The sequence below is a fragment of the Rhinichthys klamathensis genome, unplaced genomic scaffold, assembly GCF_029890125.1.
Source record: "Rhinichthys klamathensis goyatoka isolate OS25496 unplaced genomic scaffold, OSU_Roscu_1.1 h1tg000232l_1, whole genome shotgun sequence".
NCBI classification, from domain to species: Eukaryota; Metazoa; Chordata; class Actinopteri; order Cypriniformes; family Leuciscidae; genus Rhinichthys; species Rhinichthys klamathensis.
Window position 1 is genome coordinate 3,372,501 of NW_026606756.1, and position 19,736 is coordinate 3,392,236.

General features: G+C 38.9%; 1 protein-coding gene across 10 annotated transcripts in view; it reads left to right on the forward strand.

The window, feature by feature from the left end:
• chd9 (chromodomain helicase DNA binding protein 9) overlaps positions 1-19,027 on the forward strand; it is an 86,834-nt gene extending 67,807 nt beyond the window's left edge. For 6 of the 10 annotated variants that reach the window (XM_056265349.1, XM_056265353.1, XM_056265351.1 and 3 more), the window contains 18 exons: positions 271-470; positions 584-743; positions 3,600-3,689; positions 4,375-4,478; positions 4,558-4,675; positions 4,792-4,849; positions 5,572-5,620; positions 5,733-5,985; positions 6,548-6,753; positions 6,868-7,731; positions 8,892-9,052; positions 9,300-9,530; positions 12,171-12,348; positions 12,461-12,600; positions 12,724-12,945; positions 13,195-13,332; positions 13,424-13,528; positions 15,911-19,027. In XM_056265349.1, the coding sequence (XP_056121324.1) occupies positions 271-470; positions 584-743; positions 3,600-3,689; positions 4,375-4,478; positions 4,558-4,675; positions 4,792-4,849; positions 5,572-5,620; positions 5,733-5,985; positions 6,548-6,753; positions 6,868-7,731; positions 8,892-9,052; positions 9,300-9,530; positions 12,171-12,348; positions 12,461-12,600; positions 12,724-12,945; positions 13,195-13,332; positions 13,424-13,528; positions 15,911-16,798 (4,165 nt within the window). In that variant the 3' untranslated portion in view covers positions 16,799-19,027. The remainder of the gene's footprint in view (positions 1-270; positions 471-583; positions 744-3,599; positions 3,690-4,374; positions 4,479-4,557; positions 4,676-4,791; positions 4,850-5,571; positions 5,621-5,732; positions 5,986-6,547; positions 6,754-6,867; positions 7,732-8,891; positions 9,053-9,299; positions 9,531-12,170; positions 12,349-12,460; positions 12,601-12,723; positions 12,946-13,194; positions 13,333-13,423; positions 13,529-15,910) is intronic. The other 4 variants (XM_056265354.1, XM_056265352.1, XM_056265355.1 and 1 more) reach the window with 4 other exon arrangements.
• The last annotated feature ends 709 nt before the right edge of the window (positions 19,028-19,736 follow it).

The following is a 19,736-nucleotide window of genomic DNA, read 5'->3' on the forward strand; positions in this document are numbered from 1 at the left end:
GCTGGTGGTCTGCTGATATGGGTTTTGGTGATTGTGTATGGCAGTACAATAACTACACTACTGTTCAAAAGTTTGGGGTCTGTAAGATTTTTTAAATGTTTTTGAAAGAAGTCTCATTTGCTCGCCATGGCTGCATTTATTTGATCAAAAATGCAATAAAAACGGTAATATTGTGAAATATTATTACAAATTAAAAATAACTGTTCTCTATTTTAATATGTTTTAAAATACCATTTATTCCTGTGATTGAATTTGTTTCTATGGTCATAGGTGGGGCCGCTGGAAGGACATCCTGACTCACGGCCGCTTTAAGCGACAGCTGAGTGAGCGTGACGTAGAGTGTATATGCAGGGCGCTCCTGGCGTACTGCCTCGTTCATTACCGTGGAGACGACAAAATCAAGAGCTTCATGTGGGATCTGATCGCTCCCACAGAGGACGGCAGGACCAAGGAACTTCAGAACCATTTGGGTATGAGGACTGAAGCGTTGTTATTAATGAATTCAATTCGCTTTTGCATTTTGATCGTGTCAGGAGATTAATGAATCTCTCATCATTTAGAGTTTTGAATGTGACTTGCGCAGGTTTATCGACTCCAGTACCGCGAGGCAGAAAAGGAAAGAAGATGAAGATTCAGTCCAGCTCATTTGACATCCAGAAGGCAGAGTGGATCCGAAAACACAACCCAGAACACATGTTGTCTGATGATGGGTACAAGAAACACCTGAAACACCACTGCAACAAGTGAGTATTGCACAGTGTCACATGGTCCTTCAGATATGATTCTAATAAGCTGATTTGGTGCTCATGAAATTAACGTTCCTATTATTACCAGTGCCAAACACTGCCTAGTTTTTTTGTGATAAATATTTTTTCAGGATTCTCTGATAATTTCAAAAGAAGAGCATTTGTCTAATTTCAGTTGAATGCATCCTTGCTGAATAAAAGTGTTAATTAAAAAAAATATATCTTACTGGCCCCAAACTTTTGAACAGTACTGTAAATGCGCTTCTTTGCACAATCTGATGTAATATTCACTGGCATATGGCTGGTGTTAATGGGTATTAACACGTGCTGCATTGTGCAACGACAAAGCAACCAGAAGTCATTCGTTTTCAATGAAAGTTGCTTTTTTGTTGGCAACTGTTGGTAATGCAATGTAGGCATGTCTGGTTTTGACAAAGTTGAGAAAAAATTAGCGGTGATGTTCATGATGATAGGACTTCATACCAATAGGCATGAAGACACTGAAGCTCACAGATCCATCATCTGTGACATACTGTAGTCAAGTGTTGGCAAGACAGAAGGAGAATTAATATTACTGTGAGCGATTTCAGTGTTCTATATGGTTCATTTCTGCCCACTTACAGGCATTTCAAATTTAAATAAATGATGCATGAAAAACCATATCTGCAACCATGAATACAACCAGAAATTGCATTTTGAGTGATTTTGGTTCATGCATTCATAATTATCCATCTTGTCTATGTCATGATTTATTATGGACTGCTGCAAATTATATTCAAGAACATGTTTAGCAGAAAGATCACTGATTCCTGATCAAATTTTTGCGATCAGTACATTCCATTTATGATCAGATTTTCAAAAGTTATGGCCTTTTGTGCCACCAACTAATAATGTTAGGCTATCTAGCAACAGTAGCGCCCACTTTTACTTTCCTACTTGTGAACGCCTGATTAGATGGATATCTGCTGCTCTGGAGGAAGTGTGTGATGCAGTGATAAAAGGGGACCTCCTATTTAAGCACACTGACTGGCCCACTCTCACACACTGGTTCAGGGGGTTTTCACCTAGTAGGGAGTGGGAGATAAGAGGTCGTTTTCAGGTCACACTCTTCAGTTCTTATTGCTTAAAAGTTGTCAAACTCCTGATCGAAACTGGTGGTGAATCTGGCTGGCTGTGCTAAGTTAACACTCTTTTTCCATTTGTTTGTCACACATGCTTGTACAGTAAATTCATGCACTTGAAAGCAGAGGAAGTTACATCATGTACACTGTACTTCATGTCATGTTATAAATGGGCTGTACAATTATTGTGCTCTGATAATTGGACTGTTCTGGATCAGGATATGTGTGTGTGGAGGGAGTTTATTACTGTAAGGCTGGTTTTGCATCCAGGCCTTTCTGCCATTGGAGAAAGTTCCTCATTGTTGAGTTTGCTGTCCTTTTTAACACACAAACACACACACACACACACACACACACACACACACACACAAGTGGTGACCTGGGACACAGCTGTCAGCTTCGCATGCATCTGCAGTTTCCCTCGGGCCTGGAATGCCACTAATGTTAGGGTGAAAGTGTGAGTTTTAGAATGAAAGAGGATGAATTATATCTCATTTCAGTGATTACGTGGACACATATGAATAAGCTTGAATGTAAAGTTCTAAAAACCTAAGTCAAGCTGAAAAACTAAGTCATGCTGAGTAGTCCACATGAAAGAACGTTTTTTAAACATTTACATTTCCAACATTCACTGTCATTGTCATTCATGTCCTCCGAAAAACAGCAACTTGCGTTAAACAGGAATGACTGGTCACTTTGTGTCTGAAAAACACTGTGTTAACACTCATGAACACCAGCCATATGGCAGTGCATGTTACATCAGAATGTACACATAAGCACCTTTACACTACTGTTCAAAAGTTTGGGATGTGTAAGATTTTTTAAATGTTTATGAAAGAAGCTGCAATTGATCGAAAATGCATATAAGTAGCATTGTGAAATATTATTACAATTTAAAATACCTGTTTTCTATTTCAATATATTTTAAAATGCAGTTTATTGACATCGGTGATGTCAAAGCTGAATTTTCAGCATCATTACTGCAGTCTTCAGTGTCACATTATCTTTCAGAAATCATTTTAATATGCTGATTTGCTGCTCAAGAAACATTTCAGTCACTATTGATGTTATTGTTTCTGATTAATAGAAAGTTAAAAAGAACAGCATTTATTAGAAATAGAAATCTTTTCTAAAATTATAAATATCTTAACTGTCACTTTTGATCAATTTAATGCATCTATGCTGAATAAAACTATTAATTTCTTTCAAAAAATATATTGTACAATTTATATAATTTTGTATAGTTGTATATGTATATGTATTGTATATGTGTATGTAGATAGATACATCATTTATTTATCTGACTCCAGTATAATTAACCTCTTAGTGTGTAAAGGCAAAAGTCTGTCTTAGAATTGATAGAAAAAACCTAGGAATTAACCTTAATGTTCAGATAACATTAATGTGTTTCATATTTACTCAGCGGTACACTTGAGATCATACAACTGCCACCATGAATGCCTAGGTGTTACAGACTCCCTGTGGAAGTTCCCTGTTATAGTACATTTTAGCAAAGGATGCTCTTTATAGTCAGCGCTAACATGCAGAAATACTGTGGATGGAATTGTGCAGTAATGCTCAGCTGCCCCATGAAGGGATGTGGACAGTTTGGCATTGTTTTGACTGCATAAGAGAACACTCTGTATTTACTGGTGAACGTGTTGTGGGTTTCTGTGTGTGTGTGTGTGTGTGTGCACTTTGACCTCAATCTCTCTGTGTCTTTGTCTGGTAGGGTGCTGTTGAGGGTCAGAATGCTGTACTATCTGAAACAAGAGGTGATTGGAGCACAGTGCCAAAAAGTGCTGGACGGGATAGATGCCAGGTAAGCATTGTCATTACCTTATTACTTCACTGGTAGTTTATTTTTTGAGAGGGATTAGAAAAGTGTAAGAAATCGAATTGTTATTAGTATTTAAAATAAAATGTTGTATTTCATTTTGAACCATATAAAATGGATCAAAATCTAAAAATGTACAAGGTTTCAGAAGACTTTTACTTTTGTATCCCTTTAGATTTTAGGATTATAGATACCGGTACTGTAGGTGCTCCCTGAACTACTCCAGTATTAGTCAGTTTAAGCCAGTTTGGTCAGTAAGATAAACATTAAAGCGCCATCTGCTGTTCTGCTGAGGAAACTTCAGGAATGTTAGCATGTAATACGAATACCAGCATTTAAAGGAACCGTTCACCAAAAATGAAAACTGTCATCATTTACTCACCTCATGCCAATTTAAACCCTTGTGGAACACAAAAGAAGAAAGTCCAGAATGCTCTTTTAACTATTCAGGACTGGAGCTGTTGAACTGCAACAAAAGCACCATAAAGTACCATAAAACATTTTTCGCAATATATGTATAAAAGCTATGAAAAGGGAAACATTTTCTGTGAATGACAATATTAGACTTAAAGTTTGGTCAGTTCCAAAATAGAAAAACGAAATAAACAGCTGTAGACTACAACATACAGCAAAACTACTGGTTGAAAATGTTTCCTTTGCTATCTGTCAGTGTGATCGAGATCTGGGTTCCTGAGCCGGATCATTCAGAGATGCCTGCTCTGTGGTGGGACATGCTCTCGGACAAATGTCTGCTATTAGGAGTGTATAAGCACGGTAAGTCTGATCAGCTCTGATGCGCTCGAGGCTTTATGTGTGGGTACACACTTTTAACTAATGTCTGTATGTGTTGTAGGTTATGAGAAGTACAACACTATTCGTGCAGATCCAGCACTGTGTTTCTTGGAAAGGGTTGGGCGGCCAGACGAGAAGGCCATCGCTGCTGAACAGAGAGGAAATGACTTTATAGATGGGTAAGGGACACAAACATGTGTTCCATTCATACAGATAGAGGAAGTCTATTATCAGTTTCTGTCAGCAGTACCTCTCGGAGGTGTTTGTAACTGTTTGTTTGTGTGTGTTTGTGCAGGGATGTGGACGACCCTGAGTATAAGCCTGCTCCAGCTTTGCTGAAGGACGATATGGAGGTACGCAAGTGGAAGAAAGAGAACTGGCCCTGATAAGACTGTTACACACACGAGCGCACACACAAGCTCATAAATAATATGATTTAGTATGACATCAGGGATGGGCAAATTTTACAATTCATGAGTTGAATTGAAAAGGCCACACCCCACAGAATGTTCAATTGGAATGACACGGAGAGGAATGTAGTCGTAATTCAGTAAACACAGTCACAAAACAAAGGTGTTTCATTTGACTAAATAACAGCCTACTTGTTCCCTGATATGTAGAATACTTTTTTCCTAACTGATCAGACATACTTTCTCTTTTTTCTTTTTTCTTTTTTCTTATTTTTAAATTTAATTTTAGCCATGCAGCATTACAAAATGTTTTCAGATAATGTTATAAACAATTGACATCAATATTTGAATTTGATTTATAAAAATATATTTAAAAGAGAATTCAGTATAATAAGTATAATAAAATATAATGCTTAATTTGATTATATATGTAATTATATTATAAATGTCATCTAATGTTTCTGGAAATACCTCACATGGTGTGTGTATGGTAACATACAGTAAGTAATTCATACTGAAACGTACTGTTAAAAACTACATTTACAGCAGTTATGAATTTCTTATTTAATTTCTTTTTAATTTTGGTTAAATTCTGGATTTTTAAAGGGCTTTCAGTGTGTTTCGTCTGTGTGTGTTATAGTGTTAAAATGTGCTCTTTCCTCTAGGACGATGCTTCCTCCCCGGGAGACCTGGTCATCACTGATGCAGGCGGAGGTATAGACAAACTATAGTGATTCCCATTCCCTTTTATTAATAAACCTCTATTTTGTTTTGAGTTAATATTAAGTTATTGTTAGTCATCAGTGGTGTGTTTGTGTTCATGCAGAAGGAGGGTCTGTATTAGATGGTGGAGGTGGGTCTCTGGGTGCTGGCTCAGGGGTGTACTGGCCCTCGCCCTCTACGCTGACAGCCCGACTGCGGCGTCTGATCACCGCATCTCAGCGATTCACCAAGAGCAGACAGATACTTCAAATCCACCAGACACAGCAGGCTACGACCCCAGCCCTCTATGCTCTGCCTCCCACCGTCAGCGACACACTCAATCCCAAAATTGCTGCTAAGATTGAAAGACAACAACGGTGAGAGGCTTTAGAAAACATCGTAATATCATAACATTTTCTGATTCAACTAACTGAAGTTCATTCCAGTGTTTGAACCAATTAAATTAATGCGAAATATAGTTAGTGATAGAGAGTTATTTAATAATACCCCCCCCCCCCCCCCCCCCCCCCCCCCGAAATTATGTCCCGTTTTTTTTTCTTTAACCATTAACAAAGTCGGCAAGTGTATGATGCTTCATGTTTTAATGTTTTAAAAGTCGTATATGGAATTTCAACCATAATTCAACTTAAGGATAAAGAAGTCATTTTTCTTGCTTTAAAAAAAGAAATGAATGACTCTTGAAAAATCAGTTTAAAATTCTTTAAACCCACATGAGATTATGTGGCCTAGAATTTTATTGGCTCCTCGTATAATCAGCTGTTTAACCGAGTTAATCAACAAAAACTTCTTGAATCTATGACTTAAATACTTGGTGTACCTTTAAGAAACTTTATTTGTAACATACCTCTTTGTAAAATGTATTATCTTTTCTAAAAAATTCTGTTTGTGGGCCAATAACTCTCAATAATTTCTCAATAGGTGGACACGGAGGGAGGAGGCCGATTTCTACCGTGTGGTTTCAACATTTGGGGTAGTTTTTGATCCGGATTTGGGCCGTTTTGACTGGACCAAGTTCAGAGCCATGGCTCGACTGCACAAGAAAACTGACGAGAGTCTTCACAAGTACCTGTGTGCCTTTATTGCCATGTGCAGGAGGGTCTGCCGCCTACCAGCTATAGAGGGAGGTGAGTGCCACAAACATCTAAACATGCTCACACACTTGCATTGCTTTTCCGCCAGTCTCCCAATGCATTAGCTTGTACTCTTTCATCATCAGTTTGTGTCTTCTCTTTAATCAGATATGGTGGACTCCTCTCTTGCTATTCAACCAATCACAGAGGAGCGTGCGTCCCGTACCCTATACCGCGTGGAGTTGCTGCGGAAGATAAGAGAACAGGTGTTGCGTCACCCGCAGCTTTATGAGCATCTCGCACTGTGCCAGCCTGGACCGGATCTTCCAGTGTGGTGGGAAACAGGATCACACGATCGAGATCTTCTGCTTGGGGCGGCCAAGCACGGAGTCAGTCGAACAGACTACCACATCCTCCGTGACCCGGAGCTCTGCTTTATAGCGGCCCAGAGGAACTACAGCCAGAACAAGGGAACTGTATCACAAGCCCAGAATCAGACGCATTCGCTGGGACAGTGTCACATCCCGGCCCCCCTCCAACACATTCAGCCTAAAGAGGCTTCTGCTTCACCACTCCTAAACCAAACTGAACTGAAGGAGGAGCTGATGTCAGAGGGAGAAGAAGAGCGTGTAGAGCGAGAGCCCAAGATGGAGATACCCTCTATCAGACCACCCACACCTTCAGGAGTGGACGAGAAAGATAATGTCAACAAAGCGGGAGAGAGCGAGAGTCGGATGGTGGCGGCCAGAACAAAACCGCTCACGCCAAACTCAGTTACTCGAAAACAGAAGAAGCTGAGTAAGCGGAGCCGCAGAGAGGCCAGGAGGGGGTCGGGATCAGACTCGGAGGGCTCCTCGTCCAGCTCTTCGTCAAGTTCTTCATCGAGATCTTCTTCCTCATCCTCGTCTTCATCGCGGTCAGGATCCAGTTCCTCGTCCTCGTCTTCCTCCTGTTCTTCGGGCTCCTCGTCTTCATCATCATCCTCATCCTCATCTTCAGAAGACAGTGACAGCGAAGAGGTACCAAAGAACGGTAAGTTTTCTAATAAACTTAAGTTGTATCCCAGCCTCTGCAGTAACTATAGGACTACTTCAGCACTCCTAACAAGTAAAGCATTTTATTGCGTCTGAGTTGTGCTACACTAGTCCAATCCATGTAAGATGCATTTTGTGTCTTAGGTTCAGCTATGCTTGATTGGTGATGAGGTTTCAGGCTCTAGAGATGACTGTAATAAGCACACCAGTTTTAAAGAGCTGCCACATATGTGTCTCCCTTGTGTATCAAATAGTATTCAGGTGTTGAGTCAGCTCACTTACGCATTAATGTCCAGTTCTTAGGATTTGAAAGCATCCAGCAGGTCTTTTGGAGAGTACATCATGCCTACCCTAGGGACTATTTTAAGAGAGAGATGCTTATATATTCATTTAATTTGTATATATTCAGTGTGTGTATACTGTAGTATACAGCACATATACGGTAAACTGCCTGCTGTTTCTTAAAAATAAACATGTATGTAATTAAATCGTATATAATGATAAACATTTTTTTTTATTTTTTTTTATTGATTTTTTCAGTGACATAACAAAATCAAGAGGTACCAATTCGGGAATCAAAACAGTGTCAAGTACAACTAACAAGAAAAAAAACACAAAAACACAAAATGGTCACCCACTGCTAAATAAAAGCCCAATATGTTCGCTTACAGAGAGATAAATCAAAAAACATTCCAGCATGCTACAAATTCACAGAAGAAAATGATAAACATTTCAAACATTATATTTTTCATTCAGCAAGAGACATTCAGTTGAGATCTCAGAATACATATTTAATCCAAAAAACAAAAAAAGAGATTGACATTGCTTCTGATTCATTCGCCACACTGTAAATGGAAGGAATGAAAGTTGAGTGCATCGCATTGTGGGAAACAGCACGCAGTGCAGTGTGCCCTGGTTGTATATTGCACATTTTGGCAAATGTTGTAGGTTGTCTGGGTATTCTGTTGCAGAGTGTTTGCACAGTATGCATGCTACAAAAACAGAAATATTGATATGAAAGTGTGCAGTTCCAAATATAGCCTTTTGAAATACTTCCATGTGAAGTGTGGAGTTTGAGCTTGCAAAATGTAAAAATGGATAATGTTTAAAGTGTGTTTGACCTGTATATCACTGATGGGTCTGTCTGTATTCCGGTAGCGTCAGCAGTACCTGGTGTTAAAGGCTTTGACGAAGACAGCATTGCCTCACTCAACACTACACAAGATGACATGCAGGACAGTCATGTGACCAATGGTATCTCCAACCCTCCCCACCCTTTCCAGGGTGGATATATGCTTGCTGCCTCCTACTGGCCAAAGGTTAGCAGGCCAAGCCAACATCTTGTGCCAGTTCTGGCCTCACTCTGTCAGTGTTGTATCTTAGTTAAGGCTCTTCCACTGTAAGAACGGTATAATTTCATTAATTAAAAAGTGATGAACCTATATAAACGTTAGTCTGCTTTGGAACAGGATGTTTTTCTCTACCTCACCACAATCTTACAGTTCAACCTTATAGTACAGTCGTTGCTTGTGATGTCCTTACAATAATACTGTCCTCTCATTGCAGGACCGTGTCATGATAAACCGGTTGGACAGTATATGTCAGGCAGTGTTGAAGGGGAAATGGCCAGGGGTTCGTCGTGCTTATGAAGGCAATGCAGTGACTTCTTTCTACACCACCAAACTCCTGGACAACGCAACCACGCTCACAGAAGACCCCTCAGCCTCCCCTCAGGGTTCAAAGGTGAAGAAGCATGTTGCAGACAGAGAAAAGGAGTTCTCAGTCAAAATCAATAACGTATGTTATTTTAAGTTTCCCCCCACAAATGCCGATCTGCAATGTCATTGCAGTGCTTGGCATGTTTTGTTTGTTTTTATTGTTTGGTCTCCCCCCTTTTCCTCCAGTATTTGTTTGCTTCTTTCTTCCTTTCATTTGACTTTGCTTTGAAAATTTTGCAGCTTTGGTTTCGTTTTCTGTTTATGTTCTCAGAAGTTTGTTTTCTATACCTGCCTGGAGACCAATGGTCTATTCCTGTGACTTTCACTGGGCTCAACTCAAATCTACTACACTGAAGTTGCAACATTTTCCCATTTAAACTAAACCCAGTACACAAATCAGTCTTAGCCTCTGTCCTTTGCTTTGAAGGTGAAGTGTGTAATTTCTGTGACACTAGCAAAAGGGAAATTTACCCACATTAATTTCCCAGTACCTCAGTACTTCAAGAAGTTTGGCTAAAACAAACATAATAACGTACACTAGATGTGACCATGCAGTGCAGTTATCAGGCCTATAATATGACCATGTTTATTTTTGTATTAAACATCCGAACAGACATTTATCATTACATTTTCAAGTTTTCAATTATAACAAATTATTAGTTGTATTATATTCATTATATTATTATATATTATATTTAATAATATTACTATACTTTTTATACATATTATTTAAGGATGCACCGAAATTTTGGCTACCGAAAATTGAACAGCTATTTTCGGTTTCGGGACGAAATGTTATTTTAAGGGACAAAATCAGTGACCGAAACAGATGTTTAATTAGCGCTTCTCCGATGCCATGTTTTCACTGTGTTCAGAGTCTATCTCGTTCACGTGTATAAGCTACAACAGTTAACCATGCCAGCTGTGTAGACACTAGCTCTGGATTGACAATATTAATTTCACAATTTTAATCTTTTATGATATGGTTTCTTAAATCTTTTATTATGTGCAACTGCAAATTCAAAAATTCTGTAAATTTATTACGAAATTCAACAATAAATGTGGTTTTGGCGCTCTTTAATTCGACATGACTGATGATCACTGTAGCCGCCTCAGTTCAAGCGGCAACATGGATCAAGCTCACGTGAACCGATCATCTCATGGGTGAACACCAGAAGGTAAGTTGAAAGATTAGATTACATGAAAGACTACATTACAACTTACCGAAATTACTGTCTCATGTAATCGCTCAATCAGTGTTTCAACCAGGGAAAGACGTCAATAAAACAGCTTGTAGCTTATACAATGTCACTTAACGTTACATTTACCTAAAAAAAAACTATTCAATGTCCATAAACGTATTAGTTAGCTAGAAAAATAACTATAGAGAAGAACATTTTGCTAAATATATGCACTTTTAAATTTGTTTTACTTAACCTGTTAGTGATATCTTTATTATTTCATGTATGTGACTTGTCTGAATAAGTCTGTCAAGAAAACAAGTTATTACAGTTTATTGTCGTTTAAATGTTTATATTTCACCAACAAACTGGAGTAGAAACAATTATTTTATTAAAAAGTTGATGAAAAACTGCATTATATATGTGCAATTTAAATGTTTGTACAACTTAATTTTAGCTATTTGAGTGTTGATTATTAAATGTGTTTGATTTCATTCATTTATTATACATTTTTTTGGTTTTGTTTTCAGCTAAGTGCATCCTGAATTTTCAGTTTCGGGACAGAATTTTAATTTCGGTGCATCCCTAATATTATTACATTACTTTAAAAAAAAAAATAGTATTTTTTATATATAAATACACATGGCTGTATTATTCACTTCTGTTCAAAAGTTTGTGCTCAGTAATTTTTTTTTTTTTTTTTTTTTAAGTAATTCATCATATTCAGCATAATGTTGTAAAAGATTTCTATTTCAAAGAAATGCTGTCTATTCATCAAAGAATCCTGAAAAAGTTTATCTCAGTTTCCACAAAAATATTAAGCAGCACAGCTGTTTTCAAATTTGACAATAAGAAGAAATGTTTCTTGAGAACCATATCAGCATATTAGAATGATTTTTGAAGGATCATGAGACACTGAAGACTGGATTAATGATGCTGAAAATTCAGCTTTTCATCACTGGAATAAATTACATTTTAAAATATATTCAAATAGAAAACAATAAATTGTTACTATAAATTGTAAAAAAAAAAAAAAAAGAAAGAAAAAAATTGCTGTTTTACTGTGCTTTTGATCAAATAAATTCAGTGTTGGTGAGCATAACAATCTTTTGAATGTTAGTGTAATACAGCTATGTCTATATTTGACAAACAGATAGTCCCAGCCCAAACTTTTCCCAAACAGAGCCAATGTTGCTAATGTCAGACTGGTCAGGATGCTTAGACAGAGCAATGTTTTGATAACACCAAATTGTGAGAATCAACCCATGTATTAAATTACACACATCACCTTTAAGTCCTTTGACTTTTCTGTGTTCCTGTGTTGCCTCAACCCACTAGAGAGACAATTATATTACTTGCATATTGATTAAAACTGATGTCATTTGAGTAACTCATATGAGTGTTTTTATCTTTAAAAACGGTTTGTTTGTTTATTCAGTAGACCTTCACTGGTCTCATACCATTATCATAGGCTTCATAGGACACTGCCCGATTAGCAATGTGTCCTTAACCTCTGACCTTTGGCCTGTGACCTGCAGCAGGAGGGCAGCCTTAAACTGACCTTCCAGAAGCAAGGCCTGCCTCTGAAGCGCCCCCTGGAGGGTGAAGAGGGACCTCTCGCCCAACAGCAGTACTTAGCCCGGCTACAAGAGTTGCAGAACGCCTCTGATACCAGCCTAGCGGACTACACCAAAACACTGAACAGCTATCCACAAGGTAACATATAACCTAACATACTTGCTCAGATACCTGCTTTACCCACATAACACTGTACACAATGTACAACTCTGGAGGACACTAGAAATGCATGTTCTTTGTTGGATTGCAGTACCGCCAGAGCAAATGCGACTGAATGGAGTGATTGATGGACAGCCTGTAGTGAAGAGGAGGAGAGGACGGCGGAAGAATGTGGAGGGGATGGACCTGCTGTTCATGAACAGAAACAGGCCTTCTGTGATGCCAGAGCAGGTTCGACTTGCTTATGACCTCTTTTTCTTTTCTTTTTTTACATTTTAATTCTATATGTAGAAAGCAAGAAAAAGTTGTCATTCTTCAGTATCAATAAGGCAAATGCACCCCCTACTTTTGCAGGTTCCTGCTGGTTGGAGTGGTGGCATCGCAGGTACATCCGCTCCCCCTGGGCTGAGCACACCTCAGGGGCCCAGTACCCACGATACGGAGAGCCGCGTTCCCGTCATCAGCCTCAAAGATGGGACACGACTAGCTGGAGAGGATGCTCCGAGACGGAAAGATCTTGACCAGTGGCTGAAGGAGCACCCGGGCTTCGTGGCAGATGTGGGAGCTTTTATCCCTGTAAATACCAGAAGCTAGATAATTCTCTGGATTTTTTAAAATAATTTAATAAATGTCATAAAATTGACCAAAAATGTTTTCATTTTTAACGATAATCCTAATTTCTTAAACAATACAAATGCCATCATCTCATTTTATGTTAAAATCAAGTTATCCTTTCAAATGTAAAAAAAACAACAAAAAAACAAAACAATTGTGTATGTAAGAATATCCATGGATTTAAGTTTCTGATCATTACTTCTTTTGCAGAGTGCAACCAAGCTGCAGTTTCAAGATGGCAGACCAAAACAGAAGAGACATCGCTGTAGAAACCCCAACAAAATTGATATCAACAGCCTGACGGGAGAAGAGCGAGTACAGATTATCAACAGGCGAAATGCTCGCAAGGTGAGTCTATGATGGTTATAGACTTTGTGTGCACATTTTTTGCTGTACTGGATGTTGTTTGTAATACTTGTTTCCTCTTTCTTTGTTCCAGATTGGTGGTGCATTTGCTCCACCTCTGAAAGATTTAAGCCGGTTCCTGCAAGAGAATCCAGAGTATGGGGTCCCACCAGAGTGGGCTGACGTTGTTAAACAGTCTGTGAGTAAAAAGAGAAACATTTTCCATTCCAAATACAGTGCATTTACAGAAATTAAGCATGTCACAATATACTGGTATTTCTGTTAACCATGATATTAAAAAAATTAAATATTTGTATCACACTACACATGTATACTGCCGTGCATCTAGCTGGCAGAGTGCCAAAACTTCGCCGGCGCGTTCAGCTCCGCCCTGAACACGGTCGAGCCGACGCGGGACTAATATATCACAGAGTGATAAAAATGAAGCAACAAGGCGCATATATCATAATGAAGCAAGAAGTGCTGGTGCATACAACATCAGAACACCTGTTAAAAGCATGCATACAAAACACAGCGTCCGGAATAAATCCGCGGGACGAGCGAAGTGCACGCACAATAATAGGGCTGACAGCTGAAACCAAGCATACTGAAAAGACGCAGAACACAGAAGGTTGTGCAATAAATGCATTAGTCGTCTAAGTAGTCCAGCACGCGCTCCCTACTGAGTCCGGGTAAAGCACTGCATTGGCTACTTTTCGTGAACGGAGCGTGACACCTTCGAACACGAATCTCGGTAAACGCCTGTGAAAGTAGGCTATATATATATGCGTCTTTCAGATCCACCGCTATAAACCAGTCGCGGGTCGAATGTGCGCGAGGATCTGTTTTTATCGTGATCATCACATTACATTATAACGCGTGTTTAGCAAGTCTTATGGCACTCGGTACCACTTGAAGATACTCTTTAGTCTTACCGCTATATGGAGGTATTTTGTCATGTCTAATGTATTAGGGCCACCAGAATGCAACCAAAGCACAATAACTAGAAAGCTAGGTAATTGTAAATCATACAAAAATAAATGCCATGATCACTAGATTTTATACGGGTGTTACTATAATGATTTTGTTAATGGTGATCAGCAACCAAATATTGATAATGTGGAAGTTACTGCCTTTTGCCTTGGCATGACTTCTCACTTTTTGCTGACAATACAAAGGCAGAGTACAGTAACTTTAAAATAGTGGTCAAAAGTCAAGTTTGAGCTCAAAATTTTGTTATGTAGATAATTTTCATTACTTAAACATCTAATTGCCAGATTTTCAGCGCCCTACCTATAATTAATTTGGCGGGACAACTAAAAATCTTTGAAGTCATTTTTCTCAGTTCCACACTCTAGCGAGTTAAGGTCTTTTGCCTTTGTAGGGCAGTATAATACTATGTACTACATAAAATATAATATGCAGGGCCAGTAACTAGGCCTGCACCTGAAAAAGTTTGGGAAAAATGTGTGATTTTTTTTTTTTGGATTTCGTAAAAAAAAATCAAAAAAAAAAATCATGGTGTTAGACACCACAGTCTACTGGAAGTGCCGATCAACAGTTATTCAATAGTTTTTCTCCCTACACATATTTTGAGTGTGATTCATCAGAGAAAAAACACAAAATATACAAAGTTTCTTTTCAATAGATATCTCAATTATAGCGTTATTCTTTTTGGAAATCTGATATGGTGACAGCCCCAACATAAATTTAATTATAATTTTACATAAACCCAAAGGAAACCTACGGAAGCCCTGAACCGTAACGTAAAAAAAAAAAAAAATTCTAGCATTTGGAGATTGAAGTCGAAATATTTGGAGATTAAAGTCGAAATATTTGGAAATTAAAGTTGAAATATTTGGAGATTAAAGTCAAAATATTTGAAGATTAAAGTCGAAATATTTGGAGATTAAAGTCGAAATATTTCGAGATTAAAGTCAAAATTACGAGAAGTCTTCCGTAGAAGTTTTTGTGTGTGTATGTGTACAGGTGCTAATCTAACAACATGGCATTACCATTATTTTGTTTTAGGACGTTACAAAATATGTACCGTGCCGGAATATACTTTACAGGCGAAAACACTCTTCAGACTGGATGGAGTTATCCAGCTTTATCTGAGGAAATTACGGGATCCGGCCAAATGATTGGATACAGAATGATGCACTTAAAATGTATCCAGAAATGATTTATGGTGAAGAGGGAGACAGTACTGTTAAGTGTTCTCGACCCAGATGGCGTTGCCTATAGACGAGCACGAAGACACGTAGACTCCAAAGTTTGGACCAGGATTGTGGTACCTACTCCGGCAGAGTCTTCGTGTTCGTCTATAGGCGTCCTAAACAAATGGACATGCCATGGTCTCCAAATATTTGGAGAATAAAGTCGAAATATTTGGAGAATAAAGTCGAAATATTTCAAGAATAAAGTCGAAATATTTCGACTTTAATCTCGAAATGCTCTTTTTTTTTTTCCTTTTTTTTTTTACGTTGCGGTTCAGGGCTTCCGTACCAACTCAATATATTCACTAAAACTTTATAGATGTTTTTGCTTAGTTGTATAACAGATGAGTTTGTGTTTTCAGGGTTACCTTCCTGAAAGTATGTTCGACCGCATCTTGACTGGCCCCATCGTTCCCGAAGAGGTGAGCCGGCGAGGTCGACGCCCCAAAAACGCTCTGGCTAAAGCAGCCACCATGTCCAGTGCCAGTGCCAACGCCGCCCTGGGGCTCAACCCACTCCTATCCAACGGCCTCCTCACTGGGCTGGATCTGCCTAGTCTTCAAGCTCTTCAGCACAACCTCCAGAGTCTCCAGTCTCTCCAACTCACCACTGGCCTAATGGGACTGCCTCACGACCCCACCAACATGGCCGCCATGTTTCCAATGATGCTGTCCGGAATGACTGGCCTGCCGAACCTCCTCGGGATGAGCGGTCTCCTCGGAAAGCCCTCGCAGGAAGCAGCGGGTGGAGCTTTGACAGGTGACGAGGACGGAAAAAAGAGGAACGGCGGAGAGTCCGCCACGCACAAAGCGTCGGCTCAGACTTTGGTTCCGGATAGCAAAGCGGAAAGGACAGAGGGTCAAAGCTCCAGAGCCACCACCTCGATGGCCACCAACTCGAATCAAACAAGTGCTTCTGTTTCAGGCCACTCACTGGCCCTCAACCCCCTTCTCCTCTCTAGTATGCTCTACCCAGGGATGCTTCTTACTCCAGGCCTTAACCTGCCTGTGGCCAACCAGCCGCAAGCTGCAAACACTCAGCCAACTCCGCTGCTGCAACCAGCTGCCTCTGAAGCCACGGTCCAGCGGCCCGGCCGCTCAGAGGACAGAGACAGCGATGAGGGGGAGGAGCCCGACGAAAAGAAGGATACCAGTGGTCCAGAAGGCTCAGCGAAGGCAGAGTCGTCCTCCTCCGAGTCCGACAGCTCCTCCTCGTCATCCGAGGATTCCGATTCCAGCGACGAAGACTGAGTCTTTATACATGTATAAATAAATATTATATATTTATATACATCTCTTAGAAATGTATACATATACACACATATAGGAATTATCCTGCATTTACTACATCATGTTTTTTGTTTCCATGTAAATATAATAACTAAAGTGTTGTGTAACGGAGGAAAAAATGGAAAACGGAGATTCTAGAGAAACTGAAATGAGATTTCAGTGTTTGTTTAGGTACATTGTCGTTTCGAAGAGACGTTTTGCATGTCGAAAAAAAAAAAACTTTGTGAAATTGTATTACACCATGATGTACAATTGCAACGGACAAGAAGCAAAAACTAAAAGGCATTATTGTTATAACTATGTCGGGATTTAATTTTATTAAAGAAATGAGGATGCTGTTGCTCATTGCAGAGCTGTATAATTAATATATTTTCTTTTGGGAGAAAAAACACATCGACTGTTTGGGTTTCATTTGTAAATACTTGAGCAGGATCCTGAACACATAGACTTCACAGAGCATACCTACAGATCCACAGCAATAACACACAGGCAGCTTATGAATGTCACTGAAGCTGTAGAGACCCTGCATTTGTTCATTCATTCATTCATTCATTCATCACACACGTTCTTGTTCATTCACTCCTATTGCGATTTGTGCATCTGTTTACTGTCCTGGACTCTGCCTCCTGCTCATGGTCTGTCCTTCCTTCCTTCCTTCCTACCTACTTTTAAATTATCTTCATACAGCTATTTTTACCCAAAGATTTGAGTTTTGTACGTAACACGTGGGTGCAGGAAATCCATCTTGCCAACACGCAGTACGGTGACGTCTATAGTTTATCATATATTCTTTTAGGGACACATTCCTCCCTGCCTGAAACATATGCTTCCAACAGATATTACCGTTTTTATTTCAGACCACTTTTCTTCACATCCATATATTCATACATTTCTTTTAGCGTTCAGACAGCACTGTGTGTGTGTGTGTGTGTGTACATGTGTGGCGTTCTGTGCTTATGAACACTTGCCTCAATTTGCATGAAAATCTATGTGTCCAAGGTCCTGTTGGCCTCACATGCAAACCTTCTCGTGACAGACAGCAGTGCGTATATATCCTCTTTTTTCCACAGACTGCTACAGTATTGACACATTAGTTCATCACTTGCTAAATCACCCATGTTTGTAATCCGTGTAAAAGTATTGAGAGAAATTCAAGTATTTCCAGTAGTATTTCAGTTACTTAGGCACATCAAGTCCGCAGATTTGATGGGAGGGTTAAATACGCTATACAGTTCAAAATTACATGTTCCTTTAGTCTGATCAAATACGTCCGTCGTTTTTCAGATCCACATAGTCGCCTTGCTGCTGTTAGATGTAAATGACTGATCTAGAAGTGTCCTTATGCCATACTTCAGTGTCTGTCCCTCATAGAACGATTCATTGCAGTCGAGCACCTCGGCCAACACGATGAACCTCATTGGCGTTTTGAATCAGGACGTGTATGTGATTTGTTTTCTGTAACATGTGCTGATGTACCCTTGTTCTAGACTGTTAGGCTCATTTGATTCACGCGAGTCTCTGCTGCGTCACGTTTGTTCATATTCAGGTTTGGCTACTGAAGTTTTCCATTTGTGATGCAAATTTCTTCGGGATGCACTGCACAATGCAACTCTTTGCCTGTCTCACTAGTGAACACAGTAATAGTAATGGGTCTTTCCAAGCATGTATGAGTACATTCAACATGGTTTCACTCAGATGCCCCAACTTTTATCTCTCTCAGTGTGATTTTTGCCTCAGTAGATGTTCTGAATGCCCTCTCCTCTCCACTGTGGCATCAGATCTTCCTCTTTCCATTTAGTTTGTGCTGAGCCACGAACTTTGAAACTGTGTACAGGTATTGCTGCTTTCCACTTCTTCCCAAACCCGCACATGAAACCTATATAGTTCCTCTTATTATGACATTGCAGCTTTAGCATCTCATTTAACTGAATAATGTTCTGAGAAGAATTGCAGGTGTACTGAGAATTGGACATTTACCTTGGTTTTCTTTCTTTCTTTCTTTTTCATGTGTATACATTAATTCAGTATTTTGGTTGTATTTCATGTGTTGCATTATGAACCGCTGGACTACTGACCAGAATCAGGGCAAGACTTGCCGTTGTGGCACAAAGACAATGACATCCAACATGCAACAGCAAATGAAATGGAAATACACTACTGCAAATAAAAGTTTGTTTTCAGTTATGTGAATGATTGAATTGACAAACCGACTCGTTTGTTTTAATGGCTTATTTTGTTTCATATTTTTAATATTTTGAAATTAAAGCCCCCTCTTTTTTTTTCTTCTTTTTTTTTGGACAGTTGCAATACTTGCAAGTTGTGGCCTGTGTAGTCAATTAATGCTTCTTGTAGTGCAGGATACATGTCTTAAAAAGTTTGTAATTTATTGAATTACTTTCTATGAAGTTCTATAGAAGAAATTGAGGTTTAATTATTTTTATTAAACATATTCTGACTCTACAGAAAAATCTTGTCTCATGTGAAATTTGTCAAATGTATTTGTTTGTTTTGAGCTGAAGCACCAGTTATTAAAATCTAAAACTGTCTAAAATCAAAACATCTAAAAATGTTTTTATTAATCTGTGATGAAAGTGGGCTGGTTTGATTGCATTTGTAATTTAAAGGACATCAACTAACATGATATTGAATATTTGACAGCAAGTGAATTATGGGACTGATATAATCTATGTTTTTGATGTGATGGACTGATAAGGGTAACAATTTATTTTACAGTGTCCTTGTTACATGTATAGTAATGACTATAAATTATGCATAAATACATGCAACTAACCCTAAAGCAAACCAGTACTGTAGGTGTTGTTAATTATTGTTGTTAATTAATATTACTCAGTACTTAAATGTATAATTACACCGAAACAAGGACAACTTAAAATAAATA